Source organism: Mastigoproctus giganteus, chromosome 6, assembly GCF_048544385.1.
Source record: "Mastigoproctus giganteus isolate SK-2022 chromosome 6, ASM4854438v1, whole genome shotgun sequence".
In the NCBI taxonomy this organism is placed as follows: domain Eukaryota; kingdom Metazoa; phylum Arthropoda; class Arachnida; order Uropygi; family Thelyphonidae; genus Mastigoproctus; species Mastigoproctus giganteus.
The window spans coordinates 66,970,440-66,983,910 of NC_143580.1; the positions used below are offsets into that span (position 1 = coordinate 66,970,440).

At 38.1% G+C, this 13,471-nt stretch overlaps 1 protein-coding gene across 4 annotated transcripts in view; it reads right to left on the reverse strand.

Annotated features, from left to right (window-relative positions):
* Positions 1 to 13,471, reverse strand: part of LOC150084390 (protein quick-to-court-like) — a 122,311-nt gene that overhangs the window by 38,299 nt on the left and 70,541 nt on the right. For all 4 annotated transcript variants that reach the window (XR_016547105.1, XM_090376029.1, XM_090376027.1 and 1 more), the window contains one exon: positions 11,241 to 11,375. Coding sequence is in view for 3 of the 4 variants with exons in the window: in XM_090376029.1 (XP_090232155.1) it covers positions 11,241 to 11,375 (135 nt within the window). In the remaining variant the exon portion in view is untranslated. The remainder of the gene's footprint in view (positions 1 to 11,240; positions 11,376 to 13,471) is intronic.

The window sequence follows — 13,471 nt, forward strand, 5'->3', positions numbered from 1 at the left end:
TTCTGCAAAAATCTGCCAGTTTGCCTTTTTATGGTTATACCTTTTGATATCCAACAGAGTGTTGGGTTGTTTGTAAATGCCTGTTTAGTTTGAAGGAAATGGCTCTGTGATCTGATGTGGTCCAGGCTGGCTGGACACACCAGTCTGTGATTTTATAAGCTATTGAATTGGTGGCAAGAGTAACATCAATGTCACTCTCCCACATGGTACTGCTAAAAGTGGGGAGGTTATTTGGTTGGTTTAGCACTTGAAAGGGTGAGGTGGCTATATAGTCTAAAAGTATCTGGCCGTTGTGTGTGCCTGCTCTGTCTTCCGTACTGCTATGTCATAAGGGTGACCGGCAGTTGACATCAGCACACACTATGATATTTGCAGTAGGTAGCAAGTTGACTACTTGTAAGTATTCAATAGTTGGATTTATATCTTCACCTGGTCTGCAATATAGTGAAATAATGTAAAACTGTCCTACAGCACTGGTGATATGGACACACACTCCCACTGGGGAGCAGAGGTGACCCACCTTTGTGACTGTAAGGTCAGTATTTTTAACTACTATTGCTGTAGAAGGGACACATGAATATCCCTGAACCCTACCCATATGGGTGTAGGGTTCGTGGAGTACCAAGATATCTATATTATTTTCTTCTAATTTCAGTTTGATCTGATCTACAACGGCTCTTGCTCTTTGAGCATTCGATTGGACAAGATTTAGAGCCATAGTCACATTCACGTTTTCAATCTGGCCCATAGTTGGTCCTAGATTGAATAAGTTTTGCCATTTTTTTTTTATTACTGGGGCATTTATCATCCCTGATACTATGTGTATAGTCAGTCAGCCATGCTGCCTTGCAAGTAGCACATTTTGGCTGCTGAGATTATTTTTGCAATTTTTGTAATCATGACCAGTTACTGCACAGTGACCACAAACAGGTTCTTTCTGACTGCAGTCTCTGGAAATGTGACCATATTTATGGCAGTTAAAGCAACTTTGGATAGGGAAGTGTTCTCTAAATCTATGACTGGTCCGGCCAGCATAGATTCTCTGTTGTCCCTGCAATACCTTCCAAATTTTTGGTGTAATTTCTGCAATTATGTTGAGTTGTCCATTCCTTTTGTTTTTTGTTGCTCTTTTCAGCAGGAATTCAGCAGCAAATTCATCTATTGTCATTTCATTGTTAAAGTTTTTGAAGTAGATATCCATCATGAATTCTTTTTCTATTACTGACACAGGTACATCAAAGATTATAATATTAGGGTTTTTCCCTTTTGGTTTTTCAGGGAGCAAGCCCAGTTTTTCCATCTCGGGGTGGTTTTCTATTTTTCTTAGATCTTCTTTGCTTGCTACCTCGATCAGGACTCCATTATTCCTGATTTTCCACATGTTGTTTATCTTTATTTCTCTCAGATGAGGCCTCAGCTTTGTTACCACTGTATCCTTAAATGCTTTACTGGTTTTATGAGTAGAATCACTTTTTGCTTTTAGAATAATAATGTTGCTTTCCTTGTTTATATTAGGTTGCTTAGTAGCTATTTGTTTTGCTTTAGTTATGTCCTGTTTGCCATTAACCTTTGCACATTGGGCATAGGTTAATGTGTTCATTGTTTTATAGTTCTTCTCCTCAGTTGTAACCTCTAATTTTGATTTTAATACTTGGTTCTCTATGTTTAATTCAATCAGTTGCTGCTCAAGCAGTGACCAACAGTTCACTATCTGCAGCCTAATTGCAGAAGTAATCCTGCTGGTTTGCTTGTGCATATATTCTTCTAGATACACTCTGGTTTCCTTTGCTGTTTGATAGGGTCAGTCAAATTTGTTAGGTAGTCAAGTTTTAGTTTTTCTTCTGTCTTTTGTTGCATCTCTGGAATTTCTATAGTTTCTTGATTTTTTCCTTTCCTGCCCTTCTTAATACTGAGCAGGCCAGGAGGCCAGCTATCCAGTTCATTACCATTTTCCTCATTAACAGGGGCTTTCTCTCCCTGAGCACTCGAGCGTCATTTTCAGAGCAGTCTTTTAAGTCATTGACCAGAATTTTGTCATTATTTGAGTTTTCAGCCATAATTTCTGCATTAAATTCAATTTTGCATAAATAAGTCAATTTCTGCCATTTTAAGTACTGGTCTCTGAGGTACTTATTTCCAGTGTAGGCCCACCAGAAATTAGAAATCGCGACTTTCCAGTTTTGGCGGGAAACGCCTGTAGACAAAGAAAACTATCTTATAAACTAAGTATAAGTTAATTCTGTCAGTAGTATTATATTTTCCATACAAAATAACCTTATCACAAGCAGTTTTGAAGTATAATATATTCAAATTTTTGGACTTTTGAGATGTACTCAAATCAGTGGCTATGCCAGTGGGTTCGCTACAGGTGAAGCTGTAGCAATCGCGCTGAACAAAAACACTTTCAAAAGAGCAAAAATAAGCAAATACAATCACAAAAACTATTCTTGTCCGACTTAATTTACTTACCTTCATTTGTGATACTCTTTAAACCTGAAAAATCCATGTTGTAATACTTGTCTAAATCGAAAATCACGCAATATCGTCAGGACAGCAGTATTCTGCACCCCGACATAACAAAACTCCCCAGGACTACCCTGCCACGTGTAGGAACCTGGGGCCCCACACCAAATAAGTAACCATGTAGGGGAGGGAGATGTACAGGCAGCCAGAGAAGCAGATTAACTGAAAAATATCAGTAAGCTAGTAGGAAGGGGATGCAATGTAGAATGAAAGATAGAATGAATGAATGAAAATGAAAGACAGAATGAATGAATGAATGAAAATGAAAGATAGAATAAATAGGCTGGGCACTGAGTGAACTAGGAATTATGGTAAAAGGGAATAAATGGCAGTTTTGGTGAAAGAAAGAGTGACCTAGCATGAGGGAAAGAGAGAGAGTGAATGGGAATGAGTGGAAGAGCAAATGTAATTGGCCAAAAGAATACAAAGTTAAAAATAACTTACATCACTTTATATATACTGTACTAACAAACATTTACTAACCACATAAACACTATCACTGCATTCTCCCCTGGCCTGTAAAAAAAAAAAAAAAAACTTGTGGCTAGGCCTGCACCACAACTGAAGAATAATAGTAAGCTGGGGTGCCCAGAGAGTGCAGTGCAGAAAGTAAGAGTCGAATAAATGAGATGAGAGCTAGAAGAATGAATAAAAGTGTAAGCGTGTGAGAAAAAAACACAAACCATAGATGCTACAGTTAAGTAAACACTAACCCTAGTTTTAATTAGTATTTAAATTTACGCTACACATCATTGCATCCCCTCCTGGTGTGTGAGAAAAAGATGAATGAGTTCAGTGAAAAAAAAAATAATAATAAATAAATTTAAAAAAATATATATATATATATAAAAAAAACTTGGAAAAAAAATTATAAAATAAGAAAAAAAGTATTAAAAAATAATAATAAATAAATAAAAAAATAAATAAAGAAAAGAATGCAAGTAGAGCGAGAATGCAGATTATGAATGAAGTAAATGTGTCTCTCCCCCACCCCCTCGCCTGGTGGGTTCCCCACTGCCAGCTAACATATCCCACCTCGGGAGCGGGATGGGCAGCTTGACCTTCATACTGGATTCGACACTGCTTGGACATGACACCGACAAAGACATTCAGCGGCTTTGCTGCCAACACGCCATTGGCGATCTGAACTGGGTACTCTAACCTGGTGGTTCTCTTTAAAAACCCATCCCCAGGCAGGGGAGGGAGGAGACGGATCTCTGTCTCCTCTCTTCCCTCCCATACTTCGCCTGGTGGGGCTCGTCTCCACTGACCTCTTTAGGGATGCCTACTCTATCGTTCCTATTCTTCTATCTGTTTTCCCCCAGTCTTCAGTCTCCCCCTCCTCTCACTAAATCGACCGAGTACACCCTTAGCAATGCTGCGAAATTCTAATCAATGTCTAAATTCTACTGGCTTCATGTAAATCTCTAAGACAACTAACACTATTAGCTTTTATCTAGGGTATAGCCTCACATGTCTAAATTTAATAACATCAAAATTTTGCCCAACCTATTAGGCCTTTAACACATCTCTTTAGCATTCAACCCCAACCAGAAATTTCCTAACAGAAATCGCATTAAGCATTAATGTCAAATGCATATTTTATTTATTTATTATTTTTTTAAAATTAGGTCCTAGCCACTGAAATCCCAGGAAACTAGGTGGCAGGAGCTGCCAGAGCAATTTGTTGTGATACTAGATACACCCGGCTAGCCTCCACGTGGCAAGGTATGGGCAACGTCGGGCCCCACTAGGGGCCCGGGACAAACAATGGGTACAACATATCACACTTCACAGACACGGCCCACACACTTTCAAGTCTCTGGATTGACAGTGTACTGTCCTTGATACAGCAAAATACACGCGGAGATGGGAGAAATCCCAGGTGCCGTCTGACACGAACATACCTTATACCTAGATAGGAAGATTGTGTTCTATGATAAACAATGCAAATAAGCATTCTGTATGGATGAAAATATCATGCATTTTTGAAGGTAAACTTAATAATAAATATGACTAGACACAGAATTACATGTATATTTTGGTAATTTTAATCATTAGTGCATATAACAGAAATATTACAAGTAACACAGCTTATTTCTTTAATTTGATCAGTGTTTTGGACATTGAACTTGGAACTGTGATTTTGGTCATTGATATCATCAGAATATTACAAAAACAGTGTGGGAAAACTTCAGTGACGTTTTGTTTTAATTCTCATTCCATCAATGCATTCAATAAAAGCATATTCTTTGAATGCTATGAATTTTCTATAAAATGTTTAACAATAGGCAGTTTGAAGCTTTCATTCAGTATGACAAATATCTAATCTGCTGCTAAATTTATGGAATTGTGGATTGCCAATCATGGAACACATTTTACAGTGGATCACAGTGTAATCTTTTGTATTGTTCATGAAAACAATACAAAAGTTTAGGGTTATATTTTGTATTGGAATTTTATTTGAAATTGAATATAAATCATGACTAAGACGAGAGCAGCAAAGCAAAAGGTTCAAACTAATGGGAGTGCTGCGGCTCAGGGGAGAACTAAGGGCGGGGTGGTTGGCCCCCGAATCACAGCCTTTTTGAAATGCACAGCTTGGTTTCATGTTTGTGGAGCAATCGGGAACGGGACATTATCTCGGCTACCATTAGGGCAAGAAGCAAGTTTTCTACTCTTAGCCTGTTCAAACTCTAGTTTGGACTGATTAATAACAGCTTTACAATTGTTGCAAGCTTTGCTGTAGGCAGAAAATGAAACTGAAGAATTGAAAACAAGCCAATTATGATATGCAACATTCTTCCCCTGAACAGCCTTAGCACATTTATTGGAAAACTAAGTTTTAGGTAAAGGACGAGATTTTAAAGTGGAGTGTGGGATAAAGGATTCCATTCCAACAAGGATAATTTCACTGACACGATCTGAGCAAACGTTGACATCAGAAGTTTTGAAACAGTAGTCCGACCAAGGAAAAGAAGAAAAGAAATCTCGCAGGTCATCCCATTTTGTATTCTTGTAATACCAAACAACACAAGGTTGGGAATTGCCATGAGATAAAGGCTCCATTGCAGAAGAGACAATCACCAAGTTGTGATCTGAGGTGCCTAATGGACCTGTAGAGCAGATATCATCTTTTGATGACACAAAGGGTGATATTGTTGTACACGTTGGCTAATGATATTAAGAGTAGGAGACCGGTGGAATTACTTAACAATTACAGGTCAATGTTGAAAAAAAGCTGTGAGTTAGGGTTGAAATTGAAAGTATCTGCAATTCTGCCAAAACACGATAGGAGGTAGTATACGATGAGAACCTTTTCGATCAATTCGGCCCTGGAGAGATTGTGCAAGGCTCAAGTGTAGAATTTTGCACAGCCTGGTCTGTGCTTGTTAACAGGAGAGACTGCTTCTACAGGGATGGGATACACTTAAATAGAAAGGGTGCAAGAATATTTCCTGATGGTATGCAATTGAGAAGCAACATGGAAATCAAGGCAATTGGGATTTCCAGGACTGTAGGGAGTCATACTGGAACAAGTAAATACATGGGCTGTGTTAGGGTAACTAAGAGTAGAAACAGGTGCATGTATATCAATGCTAGGAGTATAGTTAATAAATTTGTTGAGCTTGAAGTGCTAGCCAAGATATCAAAGGCAGATATTGTTGGGATATCAGAGACATTGTGTTACGCAGACATAAGCATTGCAGAATTGGGATTTGGGGAGTACAATGTGTACAGAAAGGGAGGAAGGGTTATGCTGTTAGTTAAGAAATACAAAATCTAAAGAAGTGCATCCAATTGACGTTGGTGGAATTGTGGATTATGTTGAGTTTGTTTGGTGTGACATAAGCACTGGGAAAGGAAAAATGAGAGTAGGTGTGCATTATAGGCCTAATGAATCTGATGAGTATAATGAGCAATTGTGCAGAGAAATAGAGTGGGCCAGTAAATCAGAGTGTCATATAATGGAGGATTGTAATTTCCCAGAGACTGATTGAAATTTGTGGGTTGGTCACTCATGCACTAGCAAGACTTTTGTGGATTTATTGGATGATTGTTTTTTACAGCAGCATATTTGGGAGGCAACTAGAGGGAGTAATAATCTTGATCTGATCAGTAGTGATTCTTCATGCATTAAGAACTACAGATAAAGGACCCACTAGGTGGCAGTGATCACTGTGTGCTGAAGTGGGATTTACAGTATTAAAATTCTATATGGTGGGACCATCTGATGATGTTACCAACAGCAAATTCAAAATGGGAAGCATTCAAAGAAATAATCTTGAAAGCTACTAGGCTTTTCATACCAACTAAGAAATATTGTTCAAGATTTAGGCCTAAATGGATGTCAGATGAACTAATTAGACATATGGCAGAGAAGAAAAATGCATGGGATACATATAAATTAACAAGTGACACAGAAGCCTATGATAGATATAAGCTGGTCTGTAACCAAGATAGATATAAGCTGGTCTGTAAAGGTCGATGACGTGATTAAGTCAAAACGAGGTTGGCAGGCAAGGGCAGATTACGAGAATTCTTTTGCAAAGGATACAAATAAAAACAGCAGAGTTCTTTACTTATATAAACTCTAGAAGGAAAGGGATGAATCAGATGGGTCCACTTTATATCAATAGTTCAACTGTTGATGGTCCTGCTAAGGTAGCTAACAAACTAAATGAATATTTTGGATCTACATTCACACACGTGGAGTTATTCAGGGAGGGGAATGTCAGAGGTGTATTAAACTCTGGCAGTAAGCTAGATAATCTTGTAATAACTGAAATAAAGTGGAGGAGAAATTGAAGATAAACATAAGAAAGGCACCTGTGATGGATGGAATCTATCCAGTTATATTAAAGGAGGCAGCAAAGGAAGTAAGCAAACCCTTAGCCATAATTATGAGAGCTTCCTTGGACTCATGGGAGGTACCCATGGACTGGAAATGTGCAAATGTGATCCCAATCCACAAAGGAGGATCAAAATGATCCTCCTTTGTGGATTGGGATCACATTTAAACTAACAGGTAATTAGAGACCTGTTAGTTTAAATTCTGTTCCAGGGAAATTAATGGAGGCACTGGTTAAAGAAGCACTGCAAGATCATCTAGATAAGACTTCAGTTATAGCTCGGACATAGCATGAGTTTGTTAAAGGGAAGTCTTGTGTGACCAATTTGATTCGATACTATGATGTAGTCACAAAAGAACTGGATGCAAAGAATAATTTTGATATCATATATTTGGATCTTAGAAAGGCTTTTGATACTGTTGCACATGGAAGACTGCTGCACAAATTGGAGCAGTGTGGCATTGGAGGCAAATTGCTGCTATGGATAAAGGGATAGTTGAGGGGGAGAAGACAGAGTGGTAATCAATGGACACTGCTCTTCTTGGACTAACGTTATTAGTGGAGTCCCCCAAGGTTCAGTGTTGGGTCCATTGTTGTTTTCTGTATTCATTAATGATACTGATGATGGTATATGAGGCTTAATGTCCAAGTTTGCAGAAGATACTAAGGTCGGCAGAGTTGTTAATGACACTAATGACAGTATGCTGCTGCAACAGGATCTAGAAAAGTTGAGCAGATGGGCTGATAGGTGACAACTGAAGTTTAACATCGACAAATGTTAAGTACTGCATATGAGAAGCAGTAACCCCCGAGTAACGTATCAACTTTGTAGTTGTTGTTGTTATTTGGTTTTTAGGAGCATTAGCAACTAAGGCCATATTGCTCCGGGATATGCGGAAAGGTCAGGGAATGACCACCGCATCCTCCGTATTTGGTGGCGATGGGCTCGAATCCCGGTCTAATCAAGAAGCGTGTACTACGCACTGCTGCTCCTTTCCACCTGGCTACAGAGGCGCCTCAACTGTGAGGTAGAGAATGAAAAGGACCCGGGGGTAATTGTGCATCCAGATATGAATTTTCTGAGCAGTTCAGATGGTCTGCAAGAGTAGCTCATGGTGTCTTGTCAGTGATATACAGTAATTTTTCTAGCAGAGGTAAGGAGGTGATTATCCCCTTGTATGAGGCAATGGTCAGGTCACACCTTGAGTACTGTATACAGGTCTGGAGGCCTCATTTTAAGAAGGATGTAGAGCTGTTGGAACGAGTATGGAGAAGGGCAACAAGATTAGTGATGGAACAAAGGGTTGCTCTTACTAAGAAATGCTTAAGTTTTGCAAATTACTGTGTCTGGGGGTTAGGCACCTGCAGGGTGATCTGATTGAAGTGTATAAAGCCTTGAATGGTTTGAGCCTGCTCAATGCTGATGGAATTCTTCCTCTTGCTCAGAATAATCATTTGAAAGGGCATAAATTCAAATTGAGGAAAGACATTTGTAGGATAGATGTGCAGAAGTTTGCCTTTAGCCAGTGGGTAGAAGTTGACAGCTTAAACAGATTCAAGGTAGAACTGGACAAACATTTGGAGCGAGTGAATGGGTGAAATGAGAAGGGAGTGTGTGTTTTTTTTTTAGGCTGATGCTGTATAAGCTTGTTGTCTTGCATCATGTGCCCTTGCTAATGCTAAAACAATGTTTCATGCAGAAAAAAATTTCAGATCAACCAGCATATAAAAGCAATGCTGCACATTGTGGCCAAACAGAAAAAGCAAGGAAGAACTGGTTGCTCAGTCACTTTTAACCAATCCATGTATCTTGAGAGAAGAGAAGTGACTTTTCAAAGATCCATGTCTTGTCTTGGTAAGTACCAATATCTGTTAATAAGTTAAGCAATCAAGATTTCAAACAGTTTTTAAAATAAAATCAAAACATTCCAGAACAGTCTACCTCGAGAAAGAATTTTAGAACTATTTATAATGATATTTGTAAAATTCATCAAGATATTGGAGAAGAATACATGTGGATATCCACTGATGAAGTGGAAGATGCTTGTGGAGGGTCATTGAATATGCAAATCACCACATACCTGCAAGATTTGTAAATGATTCTTTGCAGGTATGGTCAAAGAATTAACCCGTGACAAAAAAAGTCAGAAATTTTTGCTAGTGGCAAAAATTTGACTCAAAGCTCCACATACACTGCCCTACCAATAATATTCCAACACCTACACATATACAAATAATCTTTATTTACAGGAAAATCAATTTCTTATTAAATCCGAAATCTTTAGCTTTTTTAACATCCTCTGGTCTGTGTAGAAGACTCTTTACCATTATTTTTTTTTATTTATTTATTTATTTTTTTAATAAATGTCCTCCAACGTTTTCCACAATTTGGTTTTCAAAGCAGCAATCAGTTCAACTTAATTTTTTAGGGTAGTATTCCCTCACATGCACCCAATGATCCAATTCATCTCTGAAGTTCTCTACAGGTTAAGGTAGGTCAGAGCTTTGGGCTGGGCTTGGCTGGGCTGGTCAGTGTGACTACTACACAATGTTCATGTCCTTAAACTTTGAATCACAAGTAGCAATCACGAGTAGCAATGTTCCATGCAGAAAAAAAAAAAGTTCAGATCAACCAGTATATAAAAGCAACACTGCACATGAAGCATTGTCCTGTTGGTGCAAGTATAGGCCTTTGCTGATGTGCTGCAAAAATGGAGATAATATTGTCCAGGACCACTGAATCTTAGCATTCATGGTTTTGTCCAAAATAACCAATAGTCCCAGGCCAAACCACGAAAAACAGCCCCATACCATCATGCTGCCTCTGTCAAACTTCATTGCTGGGAAAATACAGCCTTGCAGGTAGCTTTCTCTGAGTATCTGCTACACCCAGGAATGACCGTCAGACTGGCAGATCATGTACCATCACTCTTCACTACAAGATAATATTACCAAGTTATTTATTAGCAATATTTCCACTTATCTATGGTCTAAGAATGGCAAGCCTTATACCAATCTAGGTGGCATCTGGTATTAGTGGCTTGTGGATGGCTGCATGATGTGGTAACACATATCAAACAACATCCTGCACACTGTACCTTTGTTGACATGTGTCCCAGTTGTCTCATCAAGGACTTGGAGTGCTGCTATGATATTAATCTCAGTCAGCGCTACAGTATTAGGTTTAGAAGATTTAAACAGCAGTTTAAATTATTTTATTTATGATATTCTTATATAAGCAGGTCAAACATTACTTTACTAGCTTATACATTCATTACAACTAATCCCGGGGGCTCACATCTGGTGAGCATGGGCTTGGCACACCCAGGGTCCTGAGCTATATATCATCATTTTTCTCTTTCTTGGTGATTCCCTTCTAATTTTTTTTTTTCTTTCTCTCTCTCTCTCTCTCTCAGGGTAACTTGGGATTTTTTTTTGCCTATTTCAGCATTAGCCTCAGGCTTCCTTGCACCATATAGCTAATAATAATAATAACTGCTTAAGTAACTTTTATTGGCTTATATGTTTTGTCCCAGAAATGTTATCTGTCTCACAAATGCTGTCAAAGAGGGTGCAAGTGTAATCTTCCTAATTAAGACAGCAGAGCTTCCGTTTATTAAACTGTCTTCCATTTATTAAAATTTAATGCAATAAAATTCTTTACATAAGTAGAGGGAAAATTTTTTTATTTATTTTATTTTTTTTTAAATTATCAACTGAAAATAAGTGCTGCAGAAGCCATTTCTGGTGACTTTTTGAAACATAAATTTAATAAAAGCAGGGCAATACTGATTCAAGTATTGATGAAAGATGCACTTCCCCTACATCTTTGAGAATTTTTTTTTAAATGTTCTCCTAACTTACCTGTACATTTTTAAGTACATCTGACTATGCCATTCTTCCTGTGCTAACATTTCCTTCCTTGTACCATCTAACTGATTCTCCAGTTGTCTGATTCTGTCTTGAGCTCGATCATAATCTGGTCTGAGTTCTAAATATCTAAAAGGATTAATAATTCTATTAAAATCATAAATTAATCAAAAATTTACTAGCTAAACTGCTGAAGAACATATTTTGAAAAGTAATCTACATACAATATTGACTTCCATCAGAATTTAAATCTATGATTTATGATATTTACAAACTAGTTCAAGAACTATTATTAGTAACGGCCGCATGGTGCAAGAAAGCCTATGGCTTATGCTGCACTAGCCAAAAAAAAAAAAAAAAAAAATCTGAACAAAACAATGATAAAAACAAAAAATAAATAAATAAATAAAATAAATAAACAAAATAAATAACTAAATAATAATAATTAATAAAAAAAAATATATATAAATAAATAAATAAATAAAAAGGAAATTAAACCTATCATCCTATGCGCTTCCCTTACCCGAAAGTACTATCCAGATGACCTTTGAATTTCCCCAAACTGTCGGCCTCTACCACCCATGAAGGCAACTTATTCCAGTAATTTATAACTCGCTGGCTAAAATAAAACTTCCTGCAGTCCAATCTAAACATTTCCCCCCGTAACTTGAATTTATGTCCCCTAGTTCTAGCATCATTTATAATCTTGAAAATTTTGTCCTCATTCATTTTACTGATGCCTCTCAGAGCCTTAAACACCTCAATCAAATCTCCTTTAAGGTGTCTAGTTTCCAAACTCTGCAACCCACATTTTCGAAGTCTTTCTTCATAAGGACGTCCTTTTGCCGATCTCACCAGGCGAGTTACCCTTCTTTGCACCCTTTCAAGAAGCTTGATGTCTTTCTTTAGGTGCGGTCTCCATACCTGAACACAGTATTCCAAGTGTGGTCTAACATAAGCCTTATATAATGGGATTATCACGTCCCTATCTCTACTTGCAAAAGTTCGATAGATCATCGATAGGACACCATGGGCCTTCCTTGCAACCTGTTTACAATGCTCAGAGAATTTCATGTCTGACCGTATCGTAACACCCAAGTCCCTTTCTTCCAGTACTGGGTTTAGTTGAACTCCACTAAGTGAATAAGTTTTTTTGGGATTACTGTTTCCCAGGTGTAATACCTTACACTTTGTTGGATTAAAGCACAACTGCCATTTTTCTGACCATTCTTGAAGTCTATCTAGGTCTCTCTGAAGAAGCTCAGCTTGACAGTGTTCATTAACTACTCTACCAATTTTAACATCATCTGCAAATTTAGACATCACACCCTCTATCCCTTCATCAATGTCGTTTATGAAAATTAAAAACAACAGTGGTGCTAATACTGATCCTTGGGGAACCCCACTTCTTACATCAACCCAATCTGAGGAATAGTCATTTATCACAACCCTCTGCCTCCTGCCCTGAAGCCATCCCTCTATCCATCTAAGGATTTTCCCAGTGATTCCAACCTGTTCCAGCTTATAAAGCAACTGCTCATGTGGGACTGAGTCAAAAGCTTTGCTCAAATCTAAATAAACAATGTCGAAATTATTCCCTAAATCCAGCTCGTGAGTGACCCTTTCGAAATAGCGAACCAGATTTGTTAAACATGATTTTCCCTTTACAAAACCATGCTGAGTATCCTTGAGAATTTCAATTCGATCCAAATGATCCTGAATTCCACCCTTGATCATTGCCTCCATGATTTTCCCTACTTACCCCGGGGGCTCACATCTGGTGAGTATGGGCTTGGCACACCCAGGGTCCTGAGCTGGATATCATCATTCTTCTCTTTCTTGGTGATTCCCTTCTACTTTTGTCTCTCTCTCTCTCTCTCTCTCTCTCTCTCTCTCAGGGTAATTTGGGAATTTTTTTTTTTTTGGCTGGTGCAGCATAAGCCTCAGGCTTCCTTGCACCATATAGCTAATAATAATAATAATAATAATAATACTGAAGTCAGACTGACAGGTCGATAATTTCAAACTTCACTTTTAAAGCCACCCTTATGTATGGGAGATACATTCGCACTTTTCCAATCCAAAATTGGATTGGAAATCCAATTACCAAAATCCAACCCAGAGTCTAGTGATGCTCGCATAATTAGCCTCAATGGTTCGATGCACTCGCTTGCCGCCTCTCTTTAGATTATAGGGTATATTCCATCAACTCCAGGAGCCTTACT